This window comes from Panthera leo, chromosome D3 (genome assembly GCF_018350215.1).
Source record: "Panthera leo isolate Ple1 chromosome D3, P.leo_Ple1_pat1.1, whole genome shotgun sequence".
NCBI lineage: Eukaryota > Metazoa > Chordata > Mammalia > Carnivora > Felidae > Panthera > Panthera leo.
This window is the reverse complement of record NC_056690.1, coordinates 73481096-73501021: the sequence shown is the minus strand read 5'-3', so window position 1 is coordinate 73501021 and position 19926 is coordinate 73481096. Positions and strand designations below refer to the sequence as shown.

At 38.9% G+C, this 19926-nt stretch overlaps 1 protein-coding gene across 8 annotated transcripts in view; it reads right to left on the bottom strand.

Moving 5' to 3' along the window:
- The window catches only part of CD3H18orf54 (chromosome D3 C18orf54 homolog), a 66700-nt gene that overhangs the window by 17545 nt on the left and 29229 nt on the right, over positions 1-19926 (bottom strand). For all 8 annotated transcript variants that reach the window (XM_042910275.1, XM_042910276.1, XM_042910279.1 and 5 more), the window contains one exon: positions 821-928. In XM_042910275.1, the coding sequence (XP_042766209.1) occupies positions 838-928 (91 nt within the window). In that variant the 3' untranslated portion in view covers positions 821-837. The remainder of the gene's footprint in view (positions 1-820; positions 929-19926) is intronic.

The window sequence follows — 19926 nt, the reverse complement described above, 5'->3', positions numbered from 1 at the left end:
CCTGAAAATTAAAGATGTTATAAAGACTATTTTCTGTGAACTTTTTAGTTCCAGAATGTACATATGCATTTACATGTACAGGTAATAAGCATGAGAAAAGTAACATACTAGTAAACAGGTCTGAGAAGTCTCAGCCTCTTTGTCCCTCCCTCCTTCATTTAAATAGCTTCATTAAACCCCTTCCTTCAGTGTATTACAGATATGAGTTACTAACCCATCTACCAAGTCTGAGCACAATATTTCCATGCATTTCCATGTTACTACTTCCTGGTTTCACATCACAAATATATGCTAAAGCCAACAGTATCATTTCTGTGAGTTAAAATCCACATTACTGAGAGCTGTGAAGAGAACACACACCCTAACATTTGGATCAATTTGCCCTCACTCCTCTGACCACTACAATGGCATTCGTAGGTACTGATGGTCTCCTGTCCACTGTTCTCTGAATTCCTTCTTCTCTGAGCAGGCATATCTTTGATTACTAGCAACTCTGACATAGATGTGAGTACATCAACATTCTTAAATGATACACTTTACATAGCATAACCATGTATCAACATATCCAGTTTAACATTGTATCACGACATTATACTGCACCATAAACAACTCTTTATGGAGGCCTGGACCGTTACAGAGCTAATGCAGCTGTGAGCTAAGAGTTTATGAGAGAAAGCAAATCAAGAAATGCTCAGAGCAGGAGATGTAACCTTTCCAAAGAGGGTTACTTGAGGAAAGCTGGTCTAAAGAGGGATTCTTTCCTAAGGTCTGCATAAAGGTTGGCGGTGAGCTAATCTCAGGATATAAATCTTCACTTTACCATTCTGAAGATGGTGTTCATCTTCCCCGCAGGCAAAGTATTCTGCATGGCATCTTCATGCATTTCAAATGCTGAGTTGTCCATTCCCAGAAACAAGCAACCAATTCACTGAAAAAGAAAAAGGGGAAGAATGTAGCTCTAGCAAATGGGGAGATCCCTGAGAGGTGAAGAATGGTAATTCTTAAGTAAGGGAGTCCTTATATACAGCTGAAAGGAAACGAAATAAGGAAGCTGTCTCTTAAACTATAATCTTGGTTAAAAAAAAAAAAAAAACCCTAGAGAGAATTGCCAAATTAGAGTCCAATAAAACACTTCCATTGGTCCTCAACTCTTTGCCCACTGATGACGCATACACAGATAATGATAAATGACATTTATTTCCTTCTCTTGCTACGTGCCAGGCACTGTCCTAAGTGCTGCATACATACATTCTGTGATTTAGTTCTTATAGCAATTCTATCAGGTACCATGAGTCTTCCCATTTTGTGGATGAGGAAACTGAGGCATGGAGAGTGAGTGCAGTAACTGCCCAAAATCACGCAGCTAATTTTAATGTCAGAGCAAAGCATCCTTGAAGATTTTTCAGGACACTGGTTTTTGGCAGTTTCATGGTGGGTGCTTAGTCTAGTGCAACCTATTTCACCCAAATCAGTCCTGCCTCTAAACAATGGGACTGATTTTTCCATGTGGTTTCTTGAAGAATTTTGTTACAGTTAAATCTTCATTTGAAATTCATTTGCATCATACTTCCTGGTGATGAGTGGTAGCCTGAATAATGCAAAAAACCACTCCTATAATCCACAAAGTGGTCCATCCTTCTTTCCTATCTTCCTATCTTCCTATCCTATCTTCCTATCTGTATCTTTCAATAAACATGACTGAATGCCTACTATATTCCAGACTGTCTGCCACTCCTGTACAATGGCACGAGGCCTTGGAATAGCTCATAATCTAGCAGGAGAAATGGAAAGCAAACCATTACCAAAGACTGTGCTGTGTTATGCTAGAAGTATGTACAAGACTCTCCTGCAAGGAGAGAGAAGATAGTGATTGTGTCTGATACGGAACTTCTCTGAAGTCATAATTCTGAGCTGAGCCTTGGAGTCCCAACACGGCTTCAGCAGAAAGGCACAGTTAATTACATTCTATTCCATATTTCTAGCTTGTCTATAGGCAGCTCTGCAACATTCCATATCGTAAAAATGTAAACCCTCTCTGGGCCAGGCAGCTCAGGATCCAACACGGATGAGGGTTGTCATTACGCTCAAGTGATGGAGAGTTGACCCTATGGCCTTCCTATCATAGCTCATCAAATGTAAGATGCAGCCCTGCGTCATACTAATTTAGCCTTTTCCAGCCAAGACATGGAAACTGGCACTGATTTTGAAGCCATAAATTATTTAAAACAATTGTTTTAACTGTGGGGCCAGTAAGGTGATGCCATCTTGTTTTCAGGGTACCATAAAACAGAATGTTTTCCTGTTGGATTTTCCCTGTGCATTTGTTAGCTAGAATCCATTCCACACCTTAACATCTCTGAAAATGGGTTGTGTCTTGTAATGAGTGCTCTCTAAGACTCAGTGAAAGTTTGCCACTTTCCTTGGTCTTATCGACAAATGGTATACTACACGGATCTTCAAAGCAAGTTTTACACGATTTTATATTTTTCTGTTTTTCTTTCTTGGAAGTATGAAAACACAGTCCTCTGTCACCTCTGGGAGCTACACTTAGCATTTATTTAAATGGCAAGACAAGTAAATCATCCACCAGGCTATATGAAAACTCACTTCAGCACTAAACCAGAAATGCTGTGGCTGGATGGGGTCCTTTTGATCTTTGCAGATAAGAAAACAGGGGGTCAGAGAGGCTAAGTATTTTTCCCAAAGTAACACAGTAAGTCACTGGCAGAGCCAAAACAAATGCCCAGCTCTCCCACTTTCAGCCGGAGATTTTCCTATTTCTATTTGCTGCAAGGGAACATCATGCCTTTGATACATGTACACATAGTTCAAGGTGAATTGAAGCAAAACAGTGGAAAGCAGGAATAGTATCAAAATCATGCTAAGACATGTGAATGTTAACTGGGTGGTGCAGCCCAGAGACCCCTCAGTAGTGGGTATGCTAGCCATTCACACCACCCACAGAAGTGGGGTCATTTCTGCCAGACCAGAAATGCTTGGCAGCCTAGGAAGAAAGTAGGCAGAACTGCAAACTGAACCAGAGTCTGCAAATAGCAGCCAAATCACCAAGCAGTTCCACAAAGAGAAGAACATTAGTGACCCCACTTTTCCAACAGCCCATTTTTTTCTAATACACCCAATCCCACATGTAATAATCACTTTTAAACAAGTGCCATACTACTTATACGTGGTGGCCAAAGACAAACATGGGTCAATATCTCAAAATTGGAAATAACAATTAACAAAGACATGCCCCATACTTTTGTTTTGACTTCAAAATGATGAAGCTAGTGTGCCTCCAAACATAAACACCTGCAAATATCTCCTAAGGTTCACTTATGCTGTCAACTATAATACTTGCCCAATTCAAACATGACTAGGAAATGCAAACATTTTTATTCATCAGTGGCCAGGTTTGTACCCAAAACACTTAACCATCTCGAGGGCACAGGCACTGAGCAGTCAGAACAGGAGTCGTTAGTTGCCATGATCACTAGATGAATGCGTGCTAGGTGAACATCAGCCCTGCCCATGGTTACAACCAGAGCACGAGTTTATAGAGGAATGGTGACTGCACATTCCGGAGCCAGACCACCAAGGTTTGGATCCTAACTCTGCACTTATTAGCTGTGTGACCTGGGGCAAGCCATTTAAACTTGCTGTGCCTCGGGGCGCCTGGGTGGCGCAGTCGGTTAAGCGTCCGACTTCAGCCAGGTCACGATCTCGCGGTCCGTGAGTTCGAGCCCCGCGTCAGGCTCTGGGCTGATGGCTCGGAGCCTGGAGCCTGTTTCCGATTCTGTGTCTCCCCCTCTCTCTGCCCCTCCCCCGTTCATGCTCTGTCTCTCTCTGTCCCAAAAATAAAAAATAAAAAACGTTGAAAAAAAAAAAATTAAACTTGCTGTGCCTCAAGTTCTTCAATCATTCATTGGGGTTAGTAATGTTGCCTTCGTAAAAGCGTGAAAGGATTAAACGAGTTAATATACATAAAGCACTTAGCACAGTGCCTGCATACAGTACATACCCAATTAATGTTCATCTGGTTCCTTTTAATAAGTACAAGTAGACTCACTGTAATACCTATACTTTACCATAGCATAAGGACACTTGAGCTCATAAACCATCTATGACCCCTCATAATAATTCAAATTACTACATTCTCACCTGTTACCCTGAACAATATGTAAATTGTCCTTATTTTTAAAATTAGAGTAAAAAGATCTGCTTACATTAAGCTAGTAGAATTTTAACTAAAACCCAGGTTTTCTTACTGACATTCCAAGGAGCTTCCTATCGGGACCATATCTAAGTACTACAAAGCAGAAGCAATATAATCTTTTATATTCTTTTATATTCTCTTTTATATTTATATTCTCTTTTAACCCCTTCATCTTCTTCTAATCTACTTAATATTATTTAAACCATGATCACTTTAATTTCCAAACTGGGCAGTGCTGGGAAGAAGGCAGGAATCTTTAATATCTATCAGTAACCATCAGATATCTAACAAAAATCTGTTTTTTTTTTTTTACTTTAAAAAAATGTTTTTAATGTTTATTTGTTTTTGAGAGAGAGAGAGAGAGACAGAGCATGACAGGGGAGGGGCAGAGAGAGAGAGGGAGACACAGAATCTGAAACGGGCTCCAGGTTCTGAGCTGTCAGCACAGAGCCTGATGTGAGGCTCAAACTCTGAAGGCGAGATCATGACCTGAGCCGCAGTCGGACACTTAACCGACTGAGCCACGCAGGCGCCCCACAAAAATCCATTTTTTAATGTAGGAAATAGAAAATCACCATTAAAATATCAAAGTAATAATTGCTGCAGGCAAGATCCCTCAATGGGTGCTAAAATTACTGGTTGAAAGGTTAAGCTGAAAACAGAATATTTGTATATTCCTAAAGTATCTCTCCTAAATACTCGATAATTACACAAAAGGGCAGATTGTGAGTTCAGCGTGGAGAATCCTGGGACGCACCATCCTGGCCAAGTGAATAAGGTTAGCATCATCTGTGATACATGCTGACATCATATACCCTTAGATATGATGCACCAAAAGGGCAGATTATCTCTGGTCTATGGTAGCCGTCCTGGAAATGCATTACCCTCAGTCTAATCACGAGAAAACATAAAACAAACCCAGAGTGACATTTTACGTAATTACTGACTCTTCAAAAGTGGCAAGGTCATAAAAGGCAAGAGACTAAGGAAACATGACAACTAAACGGACTGGATGCTGGAACAGAAAAATGACATTATGGGGGAAAACTAGTGAAATCTGAATAAGGTCTATAAGTTCAGCTAATAGTATTGTGCCAAATTTTGAAAGCTGTTCTATGGTTATGTAGATGTTAACCATTCAGCGAATATCTGCAATGCCAAGGTCTGAAGTGTATGACTATCTTAAAATAAAAAGGAAAAAAGAAGAGGAAAAAAGAAGGAAGGAAGGAGGGAGGGAGGGCAGGTGGAAGAGAAGAAAGGAGGAGGAGGGAGGGAAAGCAAGAAGAGAGAGGGAGAGAAAGAAAATCCTGAAAAATAACCATTACCTCTTTTCCTGGACCCAGACTAGTTTATATTTCCCAACATCCTTAGCAGTTAGATGTGGCCATGTAACTGAGTTTTAGTCAATGGCATATGAGCAGAAATTCTATTCCAAGCTAAGACCAAAAAAAACAAAAGAGAGTAAGCCCCCACCATGCCCCCTCTGTCTTTCACCAGCTGGATGCAGAGATAGCCTGGGGATGGCAAAGCCACGAGAGGGAAGGAGCCTAAGCCCACAGTTCACTGTGTAGACAAAACCCACTTACCAACCAGAACTCTCATTTCAAATTCTTGCATAAACAAATAATAAAGTTCTGTTCTATTTCACCAGTATACATCTGGGCAGTCTATTTGTTACCACAAACTAAAACAAACATATTTATACCATCTCCAGCCATTATTCTCACTAAGGTTTGCTGCCAGCTTTATTTTTTAAATGTTTATCTCCATTCCAAGGGCTAGGAGCTTACGAATAATATATTTGGCAAGTGTTAAGAGCTGCTGATTGCAATATCTATCAAAAAGATAAACTGAATATATATTAAGATATAACTCTTCATTAAGTGACTTGAATTTATTTTCCTGGAACACATCCAATCATAAAAGAATACTATTTTACTTAAACTGGGCCAACTAGAGCTGACATGACTAGCAGGGAAGTTCTAGGTTCCAATAAGAACGTTTCCCCAACTTCCTCCATCTCCAGGTTATCTGCCTTTTATAATTGTTCATGTGGCATAGATTGATAAGACAATGTTGAGGAATTCTTTCTGATTACTTCCTTTGAAATCTCTACCAGTAACAAGAATGATCAATGCCTTCATTATGTAAATGTTTCTTATCTGGTGTTCAACTTTCAGATGACCACTGGCTACCACAGATACATGAGGATGTACTATAAACCTGACACTGCAGAGATCACAAAAGTCATAGATGACATAGGCCCTTGCCTCAAAGACTCTACAATATAATGATTCATTCCAGCTAACAAATGCACAAGGAAAATCAAACAGGAAAAACATAAAGTTTTATGGTACCCTGTCAACGAGATGAGGAAATCACCTTACTGGCCCCACAGAGAAAACTTAAGCAATTATTTTAAATATTTTATATCCTCAAAATCAATGCCATCCATTTAAATTCCAGATCTTAATGGAAAAAGGCTCAATACATACTCCCCCTGCTCCCATACTCCACCATTATCCATTCCAACAGGTTCTCAAGAAGAACTCTAATATTACAGGAATTACGTGGGTATGAGCTTCTAAAATAATTGTCAGAGACCATTGGGAATGATTTCTGAACTTGTGAAATTAAGAAAATGAAAATATTCAGGACCCATGGGTGGCTCAGTCAGTTAAGCCAGTCTGACTCTTGACTTTGGCTCAGGTCATGATCTCAGGATTATGGGATTGAGCTCCACTCAACTGAGCTCCAGGTCTGGGCTGGGCCTGGAGCCCGCTTAATATTCTCTCTCCTATCACTTCAGCTACCACTTGTGCTCACTCTCTCTAAAGAGGGAGGAAGGGAGGAAGGGAGGAAATGAAAATGAAAATATTCTATTCATTCAATTCTACATGACAATCTGATCTTGGACTATTTCCTTAACCTTGTTAAGTCAGTTTCCTCATATGTATAAAATTAAGGCTAGACTAAATGGACTTAAGACAGTCTAGCTCTACACACTTGAATTGAGGATATAATTATTTTGAGAAAAAGCATTAGACTGCTAGCTTCCCAACACTCCCATTTTTTCAAGATTTCTTGGACATAATGATTCAGGATATTCAACATTGCAGTTATTTTTCCCCAAATTAAGTTGCTTCATATATAATTTATAGTGCCAATTTAAAAACATATTAACAGAGAAAGATAACTCCAGGAAGGCCACTGAGTGATTATATGAACAAATAACTAGCTGAGTCCAACTCCAGAAACCATTACAGCTGAAGGGGAGCAAATTTTGCCACCCCAAGATATACTCTTTGGCTTATTGATTATTTTAAGCTGGTTATTTTTAAGAAACAGCAGAAATGAGAGAAACTCTGAAAACAAAGTAGAAGTTCCCCTAAGGGAAATATCATTAGTTAGGGTGTTTCTCCCACCTTATGTCAGAAAGAGAGGAGATGACTCAATCTCAAGAAACTCCTATCAAGAAGGCTTGGGCTTAAATCTGCATAAAAATCTTACTCTTATTTACTGGGTTTGTCCTGGTAACTTCCCATAAATGACTCCCTATCCCAGCATCTTCTTTTATTTTTAGCTGACAATGGTATTTAAGATGATGGTTTTGGCCATTATGGGAGTTACTTACTTTTCCTGAGTCTCTCCCATATATGCTGGAGGTATACGTGTTATTACAAACTTTTGCTCGATTTTTCTCTTTTTAATTTCTGTCTCATGTTAATTTAATTCTTAGACCAGCCAGAATAAACTTGAAAGGCAGAGGAAATGTTTTTTCTCCCAACACAGCTCAAATCCATTCAATTAACAAATATTAACTAAATGCCCCATATGTGCCAGGTGTCATTCTAGTTGCCTGGGATATACCAGTAAATGAAAATGACAAAATGCCCGGCCCACATGTGGGTTACATTCTAGAAGAGGATCAGAACAAACAAATAGATGAATAAAAAGTGGTAATTCACATTCTACATTAGAAAATGGTAAGTGTTATGGGGAAAAAATAAGCAGGGAAAGGCAGAAGTGTGTGGCTTGGGAGGGAGCAATTTTAAGAAGGTGATCAAAATTTCCTAGAAAAGGGAGGCTCAGCTTTATTGGTGCCAAGCTATGTGCCCATAGGAAAAGAATAGAAATTGTGTCTTTCTTACTCTTAGGGTATGTGGGTGTTGGTAAGGGGAAAAAAAATTCAACAGAGTAAATTTGAAGATCTAATTGGCTTTATTAAATGACTCCTAAATAGGCAACATCCCATCTGACAAATAGAGGGGAGCTCCACTGAGAAAAACAAAAGAAAGGTTTTTTACAGGCAGAAAGGGCATTTAAAAAATGAAGGAATTGGGGCACTTGGGGGCTCAGTTGGTTAAGGGTCCGACTTCAGCTCAGGTCATGATCTCATGGCTCATGAGTTCGAGCCCCACGTTGGGCTCTGTGATGACAGCTCACAGCCTGGAGCGTAGCCTGCTTTGGATTCTGTGCCTCCGTCTCTCTGCCTCTACCCTGCTCACCCTCTGTCTCTCTCTCTTTTTCAAAAATAAATAAATATTAAAAGAAATCTTTTAAAAAAGAAGAAATTTATTCACAAGGACTCCATCCTTTAGGCAAGGTTCCTAAGGGGAACCAAAGGTGTCCATAAGTATATTTCCTAGTCTTGGCCAGGAAATTCCATGTTGATTGCTTAAAGGTTACATTCCTGAGGGGTTGAAACTACAGTCAGGTTAGATATTAAGTCTTGATTTACTGACTTGGGGCCTTAACCTAAGGGATACCATTTTGGACCTGTGGTTTTCTTTTTTAACAGTCTGAACTTATGTAGTCCATAAACTTTGATCCTATGGCCCCCCTTTTTTTTCTTTTAATTCACAAAGGAAAAAAAAAGTTTAAATTATTTCTTAAAAAACAACAAGCCTTCAATAGCTACAATTTCATCTCCTGTGTGAGCCCTGAATGTCTCTGAACAGCAAGCTCCTTCTGAACATGGTTCACTGTTCTTCCCCATTCACCTGCCAAGTGCCACTTCCTTGTCCCTTCTATCTACTCTAACACCCCAGAACTAGGTAAGTGCTCCTATAATACATTCTCAGAACACCCTCTATGCTTCATATGAAGTTCTCATCTCAGTTCATGGTAAAATTATTTGTTACTTGAATGCCTCCACTGCCAGATTATAGACTACACAGAGCAGAGACACTGTCATCAAAGCTTAGCATAATACTTGGGGCATTTAGTAGGCTTAAATGAATGAATTTATTCTTACATGATCTTTACATTCCATACAATCATATCTCTTCCCCGAAACCATTACCTACTAGTGACCAATGCACCCAGCCTTCATCAGTCTCCCCCTATCTTACCCTTCTAGAATGTTAAATCGGGGGAAATCTAAGCAGTCAATTAAATCATATACAGAACAGTATTAAAAAAACAAAGCATGAGAAAACAGGTATGGTACAGCAATGTGATGAGCTAAATAAGAAACATGAGTGTGAACTCATGTATGAATTTCCAGCTCCATCGCTACTAACAGTCCAATGACATCTGTAGTATCTGTACTTTTGCCCTCCATCCACTCTCGTGTTCTTCCCTAGTGTCCAGATTTTGGTCCCTAATACACTTCTCTGCCATGAGGAACAAGAACTCCTGATTCCTTGAAAAGAGGTTATGACTAGATCATATGGCAGGAAAAAATAAGAAGGGTCTGGAACATCCTTCTGTTTCCAGAAAGCAATCATGTTTTCGAGAATGTCAACACAAAGGAAGATTTCAAGAGCCTTCACGAGCCAGACTGTGATAATTTCAGCTTCAAATAAGTTCTGTTGTGGTTAATTGAAATATATGGAACCTGTGAAATGTTTAATGATACTCTAAGTTTACAATGATACTCAAAGGATAAAAAGTAATATAAAAGGATAAATAGAATGTATTCTATATTTTTATAAGTAGAAGAGTAGTAATACATAGGGATCTGTTTATTCTACTAATAATATGTTTATAAATTATACATATATACTGGGGTGCCTGGGTGGCTCAGTGGGTTCAGTGTCCAACCCTTGATTTTGGTTCAGGTCATGATCTCACCAGTTCGTGAGAATGAGCCCTGCGTCAGGCTCCGCACTGTCAGTGCAAACTGCTTGGGGTTCTCTCTTTCCCTCTCTCTCTGCCTCTCTCTCTCAAAATAAATAAACTTTTTAATTAATTGATTAATTATAGATATATACTTACTTCTCTGTAGACACCACAGTAAACACAGGGAAGGGAACAGTGAGTGAACTGAGTAATCCTAGAGCAAGCAGATACTATACCCAAACGAAGAAGGATTGAGAGCATCAATGGTCACATATAGAACTAGAAGAAAGAGGGGCTCAACAGTTAATCAGTACATGTGCTTACACACAATTACCAAGTAAAAGAAGGGCTCACCTGTGGATTCCAAAGGGCTAAATTAGATAAATTTCTAAAGAGAAGGTATAATTACAGAACCAATGCTCATCTCACAGGAGAAAAAAACAAACAAACAAAAACTTCTAGATGGTCCTACCAACTATGATAAAATCCTTGAAGGAATGAATACATTTTTTAAAATGCCAACACACCACAGCAATAAATATAACAGGACAGTGGCTAGGCACTGTGGCCTTAGGCTACCACTGAAGGCTGTAGGGATTCAATATATACTTAGAGAGTTACTCCTCAATCCAATATTGCAGAAACATAACTCTAGTGCAGGGGTCAACAAAAAATTCCTATAATGGACCAGATAGTAAATATTTTAGTCTTTATGGTCCAAGAAGCAGAGGTAAAATCAAAGATATTACATAAGTACTTACATACCAAGAAAGAAAATAAACTTCAAACAATGTTTTGATAAAATTAAAATATAATAATATGTATAATTTTTATAACCAAGTCTATTAATGAAGAAAATTGAATTCTTTGGAGGGAAATAACATTTTGCTTCATTGGGATTCAAAGTTAATGCTCCTTATCATCAAAACCAATTGCAAATGTTCATCTATTAATGCTGACCCATATGAGATTTTACATACTTCATTTTTTAAAACATCTTTTCACACAGTTAGTGACACACACTGATACCAATCTAGAAGCAAATTATTTTAGTTGAGCATATTTATCATTTGGGAAGCATTTACAGAATTTTATGAGTTTCTTCACTTGATATTTTCCTTTTTTAGTGTGTCCTCACATTAATCACCTTCAAGTGAAAGTAAGGTGAAATCTCTTCAATTGTACACCTAACTGGATTTTTTTTTAAATATGGAAATCCCCTTTGTAGTCACAGGGAGGTCCAAAACTTGTTGCTGAAACTAGCTTGAACTTCAAAAATACATCCCCTGCAAACGTGTGTAGGAGTGGAGATCTTGCTTCTTGTTTTAACATTTGAAAGCACGAGAAGCGTTTGACATGACTTAAGATTCAAACATTAGTTGTCATCAAAACAACTTTACCAAGGTCTAAGACTGGCATATACCTGATGTTCCACCTTGCAATTTTAGCCTGAATTCATTAAGACACATTATGAGGTCTGCCTCAATACCTAACTTCCAAAGCCACTCAGTGTTCCATTATGTTTGAGGCTTGTTCTTATTAAGAAAAATTTCAGGAGCACCTGAATGGCTCAGTCGGTTAAGTGTCCGACTTCGGCTTGGGTCATGATCTTGCAGTTCATGGGTTCAAACCCTGCGTTGGGCTCTACGCTGACAGCTCAGAACCTGGAGCTTTTGGATTCTGTGTCTCCCTCTCTCTCTGCTTCTCCCTCGCTCGAGCTCTGTTTCTCTCTCAAAAATAAATAAATAATAAAACATTTAAAAAAATTAAAAACAGACCATTCATAGAGGCTAATTCTTTTGTCACTTCAAGCTCAGCATTAACTTCTGGAATAAAAGCAACTTGGTATCATAACACCTTTTAGACTCATCAAGAACCAAGAAAAGCCATTGAAATTGTTTGCCCTGATTTTTAATTGACTATTGATACTGCTCCCAATGCCATCAGCACTTTGATCAGCTATTCTTCCCAAAAAGCTAATAGTCTTAAACAAGTTTGTTTTCTGTGAACACATTGCTTCAGTTGCTGTAATGAATGACAATTTAACTCACTATCAACAAACAGTTTAGCTTACTTGGCTAACAAGTAAGGCACTGAAAACACCGCGGCTTCAGCCTCATTTTCATTTTTTTATTTTTGTGAAGAAATTCTGTTGTGATTATTACAATTTTTTTCTAATTTGTTGCTTTTCTATGAATTGGAAATATTGTGATGAGTACTTAGGCTAGTAATGTTGATGTATATTGTATTTTTTTATTTCTATGTGTCATAAAATATTCATCTTTTAAATTCTATTCAATCATTTAAAAATGTAAAAAAAAAAAAAAAAAAAAAAATTCTTAGCTGTGGACTGTACCAAAGCCAGCAGCACACTACATTTGACCTGTGAGTCACAGTCTAGAACACAGATATAAATTCTCCCCATCATTAGAAAGGTATGTGTTAAGAATCAGTTAATCACCATTTATTAGTTACTCCTCCAGGAAGGGTAGATCCTGCTTCATTAGAAGGATGATTATTTCTACTAGATTGTGTATAAGCTAGTTCCTACAGAACCAGTGTTGAACAACTGGTCAGCTTTCAGGAAACTCCTTAGTTGTCTCTGATTTTAGCCATTATTTTAACTCTGTCAATATTAAAAGTATTCCTACTTTGCCCTTTTCATTTGACGTCAGAATGTGTAGTCCTTGGATGAGATATTGTTCAAATTATTGAACCAAAGCCCTGGTTTGGGGGATTCTTGACAAGTGAGGTCAGAGAAACCCCTGCTATGCAGTTAATGCTAAATTTGGTCTTTTTCATTTGAATCTGAGACTATGGGTCAGAGAGAATGCTATGAAAAAATATGCTATGAGATCTAGATATTTCTAGAACCTAAAACTGAGCTACGGGTGCTCCAGCTCCTAAGAGGATTTTACAACTCAGGTCCATACAAAGATAACTCAAACGGGAGCCCTCCTCACCAGCCCCACCCCGGCTATTCCCACTGGGCCTTAGAGAATTCTTAGCAACCCAGTCATCCTGGCAGATTGTCCACTCTCCTCCTAGTCCCTTATCTCTATACCTTGCTCACCTTTTCATGTTTGGGGACTCCCTTTTGTGGCCATCATTAAGTGGAGGCCTGACATAGTCCCTGGGCCCCTCACATTGACATACCACTGCGTACAGATTGAACCAAGGGAGAAAACGATAAGTCACATACAGACTAGGATATGGATGTTATATCATCCTTCGCAAAGTTACTCTGTAGGCATAGTTACCAGGTAGGAATCAGAAACTTCTACTAATCCATGAAAAGATTAACCTAAGCAGGGTGTTAGTTCAAAATAGTGAGGTTTTCAAACTTTGTACTTCACCTTTTGTTGCCCCTTTTCCACCTTTTTTTCTCCTTCACCACCTCACCTCTTCTCTTTTCTCCCTGACTTGAAATGAAGAGATGTTGGGGAAGCTATGGCCACTGGTTTAGTCTACTAGCTAAGTTTGCTTTAACCATATGTATAAGGAAGAGGCTTCAAGGATGATAAGTAACCGGAGTACTTCCCTTGAACCTCTACTCCCAGTTCATGATGTCAAGCCTGTGTCTTCAAGACCCAAAGCCAATTTTTTCTTTCAAGAGCCAACCCTTTACAATGACATAAGCATGTGCCAAGGCCCAAATACTCCTCCATTATGCAATTTGGAGGAGGGTGACAAGGGAGAGACCTCGTACAATGCAAGTCTATTAGCGGTCTAACAAGAATCCTGGGACTGAAGTATGCTGCAGAGAGGAGTCAGGGTCTGAATCATAATATCTTTTTTTAAGTTCATTTATTTTTAGAGAGCATATACATGCATGCATGAGAGAGAGGAAGAAAGAGAGAGAGAATGAATTCCAAGCAAGCTTTGCACTGATGTGGGTCTCAGACTCACAAACTATGAGATCATGACCCGATCTGAAATCAAGGATAAGAGGCCACCCAACCGACTGAGCCACCCAGGCTCCCCAGAATCATAATGTCTTAAGTCTAAAGAATATATCCAGTCTACAGAATGGAGAAAGATGTTTCTCCTGCCTCAAAAATAAATAAATAAATAAATAAATAAATAAATAAATAAATAAATAAAACACGTATCTTTAAGTGGGAAGGAAAGGGAAGATAAGAAAGAAAGATCATTTCTTAACATATTCTAGCACAATCTTTAAGAGTTATAAATGGAGAACTTTGAGCCATGGGTTGGAGCTCAAAACCAGATTAGGGGCAGTAGGCCAGTTTCTTAATCTTGTTATTGCCAAAGAAGACAGTGCCCTCTAGTGGGAGAAAATTTTTAAGCAGTCCTTACTAACACGGACCCATAACTATTTCTACAAAATATCCACACACAGGCAGCTACATGACAACCATTATGATCAGCTGAAATTCTGAAAAAATTGTATTTACCAATAGCTGCTAACACTGGGCACCTACTATGTGTGAGGCACTGTGCTAATAAGTAAGCATTTTACAAGTTTTACCTCATTTAAAGCTGCAACTTGCCCAAGGCACCACAGCTAACAAAGTAGGGGAGGGAGGGTTTATGACCTTTAAATTTTAAACTGTCCTAAGAAATCTGACTCAAAACTACATGCTCACACACATACAACCAAGAACTACAGCAGAAATTTGGGAAACAGTTGCTACTCTTCGCTCCTTTTTAATAGCATATCAATTATGCTTTAATTTGCAACGATGAAATAAGTAACTCTGTTTATGCAAATGCTCTACCACTGAGCTATACCCCCAGTAACTCTGTCTATGAATAAAATTGTTCATATTTCCCCTAAGTCTCTCCCAAATTTTTCAAAATTTAAATTATTTGAAGGGGTGCTAAATTATTAGTTTGTCAGGGGCATGATCATGTTCCTTTTAACCCTGGATGAGCCAAGTTACGCACAATAATGGTCATCAGAGCTTCTGAATCCCCTTCCAAGAGACTTCTTTGTGCTCATTTCTGTTGTTGTCTTACAGTCTCATCCAAAAACCCAATTATTCAGTAAATCAAACAGCATCTACTATTGCAACCTAATACAAATAAATCAATAGCCCTCTAAGCATTATTATAAAAAAAATAAAACCTATATTCTGAGAACTTATTTTACACTAAAATATCATAGGAGCCTCAGTAAAAGTAGTTGTATACCTCTGAACAAGTTAGGGGCTCCTGGGTGGCTCAGTCCATTAAGGGGTGGACTCTTGGTTTTGCCTTAGGCCATGATTTCATGGTTTGTTAGTTTGAGCTCTCTCTCCCTCTCTCTGCCCCTCCCCTTAGAGCTTGCGCTCTAAGATAAACTTTTTAAAAAATGTTTAAAAAAAACAACGAAAAACTGGAGAGTGTTATGCTAAGTGAAATAAGCCATACAGAGAAAGACAGATACCATATGGTTTCACTCTTATGTGGATCCTGAGAAACGTAACAGAAACCCATGGCGGAGGGGAAGGAAAAAAAAAAAAAAAGAGGTTAGAGTGGGAGAGCCAAAGCATAAGAGACTCTTAAAAACTGAGAACAAACTGAGGGTTGATGGGGGGCGGGAGAGAGGGGAGGGTGGGTGATGGGTATTGAGGAGGGCACCTTTTGGGATGAGCACTGGGTGTTGTATGGAAACCAAGTTGACAATAAACTTCATATATTGGAAAAAAAATTTAAAATAAATAAATAAAAAATTAAAAAAATCGCTAAGATGGTATCAGGTCATATGGACTAACTACTGGAAAGAAGGAAAATATTTGGTTTTAGTATCTGGAAAAAATTCTTAGCTGAGTATTCCAAGGGTCTTAGATGGGACCCCTCATTCATTCACCTCATTCATTCACAGAACAATATTTATGTATCACTTTAATCCTAGGCACAATTCTGGTTGTTGGGAAGAAAACAGTGAATTAAAACAAAGTCTCTGCCCTCAACTTTAAGAAAAAAAAAGGAGTAAAGAGGCTAAATAAATAAATAAATAAATAACGGCATAGGGAGTGGCGGGGGTTAGGGTAGGCCTCTGTGATAAAATATTTCAGCAGACACCTGAGGGAGAGAATCATGGGGTATTTGAGGAAAGACCACACAGATGTAGGATACAGTGCAACAGCTGGAGACAGAAGCATATTTGTAGTTACCTGAGAACAAGACCATTGTGACTGAATCAGAGAGCAAATCCAGTGGTAGCAAATGTTCCGGTTTGGGGGACTGAGGGAAGAGGTGTTGGCACACCACACAGGACTTCTTAGGCTATAGTCGAAACTTCACATTTACTTTTGAGATGGGAAGCCACTGGGAGTTCTGGGAAGAGGTACATCTCAGACATGTTTTTAAAGGACAAGTCTTGCAATAGTATGGAGACTAGAACGGGAGGCATGAGGACAGAAGCAGCCTTGCGTCTTACTCCTAGTGCCTCCCTCAACGGGATGCGTTACCACATAAGTAGCTAGTATTCACCATGTCATATATGCCAGGCATAACTTACACCATTTAATGCTCAAAGCTATAAAGTAGCTGTTACAAATGGGAAGGAAAACAAAAGACAAGGGCAAGGTCAAGTACCTTGTTCACAACAAAGAGCTAATAAATGGCAGAATCAGAAGCCTGATACTAAAGCACAAGTGTCTCCCACTAAAACATACAACATTCCCTTCTGAGTCGATGAATCCTGTATCAGACCATTTTAGCGCTCAAGTCTTTGCACATTACACCCATGTCTGAAATGCCTTCCACCCAATTTCTCTGATGGCAAACTTCATTTTTCCAGATCAGCTTTCCCTCCTGAGTGAAAGAATTCCTGATCTCCCCAGACCACTTAGGTGTTCCACCTCCTGTGCCTTTACAGCAGCTGTTCAGTCCTCTGAAACAACCCTTACCGGTTGTAGTGTAATCATGTCCGTTTACATCTTTCTACCATGAGTTCCTCATGACAGTCATGCCTTCTTATTCATCGCCTCTCCCACCCCTGCACTCCCCTCTCCTCCATCCACCTCCAAACACATCTAGCACAGAGCCAGGAGCCAAATAAATGCTAGCCGGATGGAGTAATAAAGAATCGAATGTAGGGTTCCATTCTACTCTTTGCATGTTGCATATTGGTGCCACATTGGAAAAAAATAATTCACCAAAAAGAAAAAAAATAGAGATATATATGAGATGGTGGGTGCAGTAACTAGATGGGGGCACTCTTCATAATGTATATCAAATCATCACAATTCACACTCTAAATATCTTACAATTTTATTTATCAGTTATATACCTCAGCAAAGAAAAAAAAGCTAGCTACAGGTGGCAATAAGAAAAACAAAGTGAAAAAAAGAGACAAACCAAGAAACAGACTCTTAACTACAGAGAACAAACTGATGGTTACCAGAGGGAAGGTGGGTGGGTGGGGATGGATGAAATAGGTGATGGGGATTAAGGAGTGCACTGATGATGAGCACTGGGTGATGGAATTGAATTACTATATTGAACACCTGAAACTAATGTAACACTGCATATTAACTATACTAGAATTTAAAATTTTTTAAAAAGTGGAAGGATGTTAACTAGACTTATTGTGAACACTTCACAACATACATAAATATCGAATCATCGTGCTGTACACATCAAACTTTTAGTTATAACTCAATTTAAAAAAAATAATAAAGGATATACTCTAGTTTTGCTATTAAGTAGGGCTCTGGATCATTTGTAAAATAAAGCCAGGCTCTTAAACAACAAAATATTGAAAGCTAGGGAACATCCACAAAGTGAGACAATAATGAAAACTTTGTCTAAAGAAATACTTTAGAAACTAGATATACTTAGCCTGACAGATGGAAAGAGCATTACTCTTGTTGGTTTCAATACTTGGAAGACTGAATACGCATGTGAAATGATCTTGAGGGGAAAAATTGAGAGCAATACGGGGAAGACACAGAAAAGCAAAAAGTTGTTTAATTAAAGCAAAAATATACTATAAAACAAAGCATTCCAATTTCAGGAAACTTCATTTCCAGAAACATTCATTTAAAGCTATGTGGCTACCTTGATGAAAAATAATGAAAGCAATATACTGTATTCCTGTCTGATATTCCGATTAAGAGGATAATTCATTTAATTCCAGAATACTTACATAGTCCCAGATCTCTAGTTCAGAACTATTTTATAAAGTTACCAAATTCATTATTTATTTAGGTATTTTACATTTTATTCATTTTTAGAGACAGAGCGTGAGCAGGGGAGGGGCAGAGAAAGAGGAAGACACAGAATCCGAAGCAGGCTCCAGGCTCTGAGCTGTCAGCACACAGCCCCACGCAGGGCTGGAACTCACGAACCATGAGATCATGACCTGAGCCAAAGTTGGACACTTTACCAACTGAGCCACCCAGGCACCGATCATTAGATTTTTAAAACACTGGCCCATGTTCTCTCATTTTACCTGTTTTCTAAATGACCTGACATTCTTGCTACCTTACCTTTATGCCTAGTTCTTGGTTTGAATAGGCTATATAAGATGTTGCAAAACAGAGGGCAGAGATAGGTGAGGCATTTTGTATTTTCCATATGTGTTCTCTCCCACCAAAACCTTTCAAAATCTATGAATTTACAGTCTGTCAGTTCCAAATTCACCCTGAAGGGGCTCTCCCACTGCTTTCTGGCAACTGCACCATCAGCAAACCACGTGGGTATGAAGACATCTGATCTCTTCCCCCAGTCACAATCCCAGAATGTTATGGGTCTTCTTGGCACTCACAGATCTGGACCAGGCTGGTAATCACCTTCCTGCAACCCTCCCAACACAAACACTTCATGTTTCAGGTGTCCTGCCAACACTGAGACCCCTTCCTGCCTCTGTGTGCCTACACACCCAGTAACTAGCTACAGCCTTCCTGAACCTTGGAGGGTGACTTCCTATTTGCCTAGTGACTGAAGACCAACTCTGGGCTGGCCAAACCAGTAAACTCTGCCATCCAGTAGGCTACAGCTACCCCTTCTTCAGTGAGATCTGAATCCAAATCTTAAGCCCCTTACTTCCAATAGGTACCCAGGGGTACCTTTTCCTTGGGTACTCCCCCTCAGTTCTGGGGTACCATATAGAATTCTCCTATTTCTTTTGTCACAGTTTAAAACTTTTTCATGTTAAATTTCTCTTGTTATAATCACTATGTCATTCTGTTTCTAGACTGGACCCAGAATGCTAGTTTCCCATCAAGCCAAGCTCAAAAGAACACAATGAAAACCAGCTGCCGAAAGCTTTCCTAGACATAGCCCTAGATCTGTAAAATAATGTGTATATATGATGAAATACAAAATATATAAAAACTAAAAAATCTTAGCTTTGAGAGCTCAAGAGGTTAGAAGGCTTACAGACGTCATCCAAAGTACACAAATGTTGATCCTATTTGATAAAGAGCACCAGCAACATCTAAAAATAGGCTTAATTTACTTCATTTTAAGGATTTGCAGAACATCACATAAAACAGTATGATCTGTCCTTTCTTGAGCCTACACTCTTATAGGGAGAACTACGCTTAAAATTATCAATCACAACTTTAAGTTTACACGTTCCTGGTTATACAATGTAATGTTAAGAGGTACTATCTTATCAAGGAGATAAAAATCAATCCTCTAACTCTTGAGACATTCTCTCCCCTAGGGACACAATGTGGTAGAGA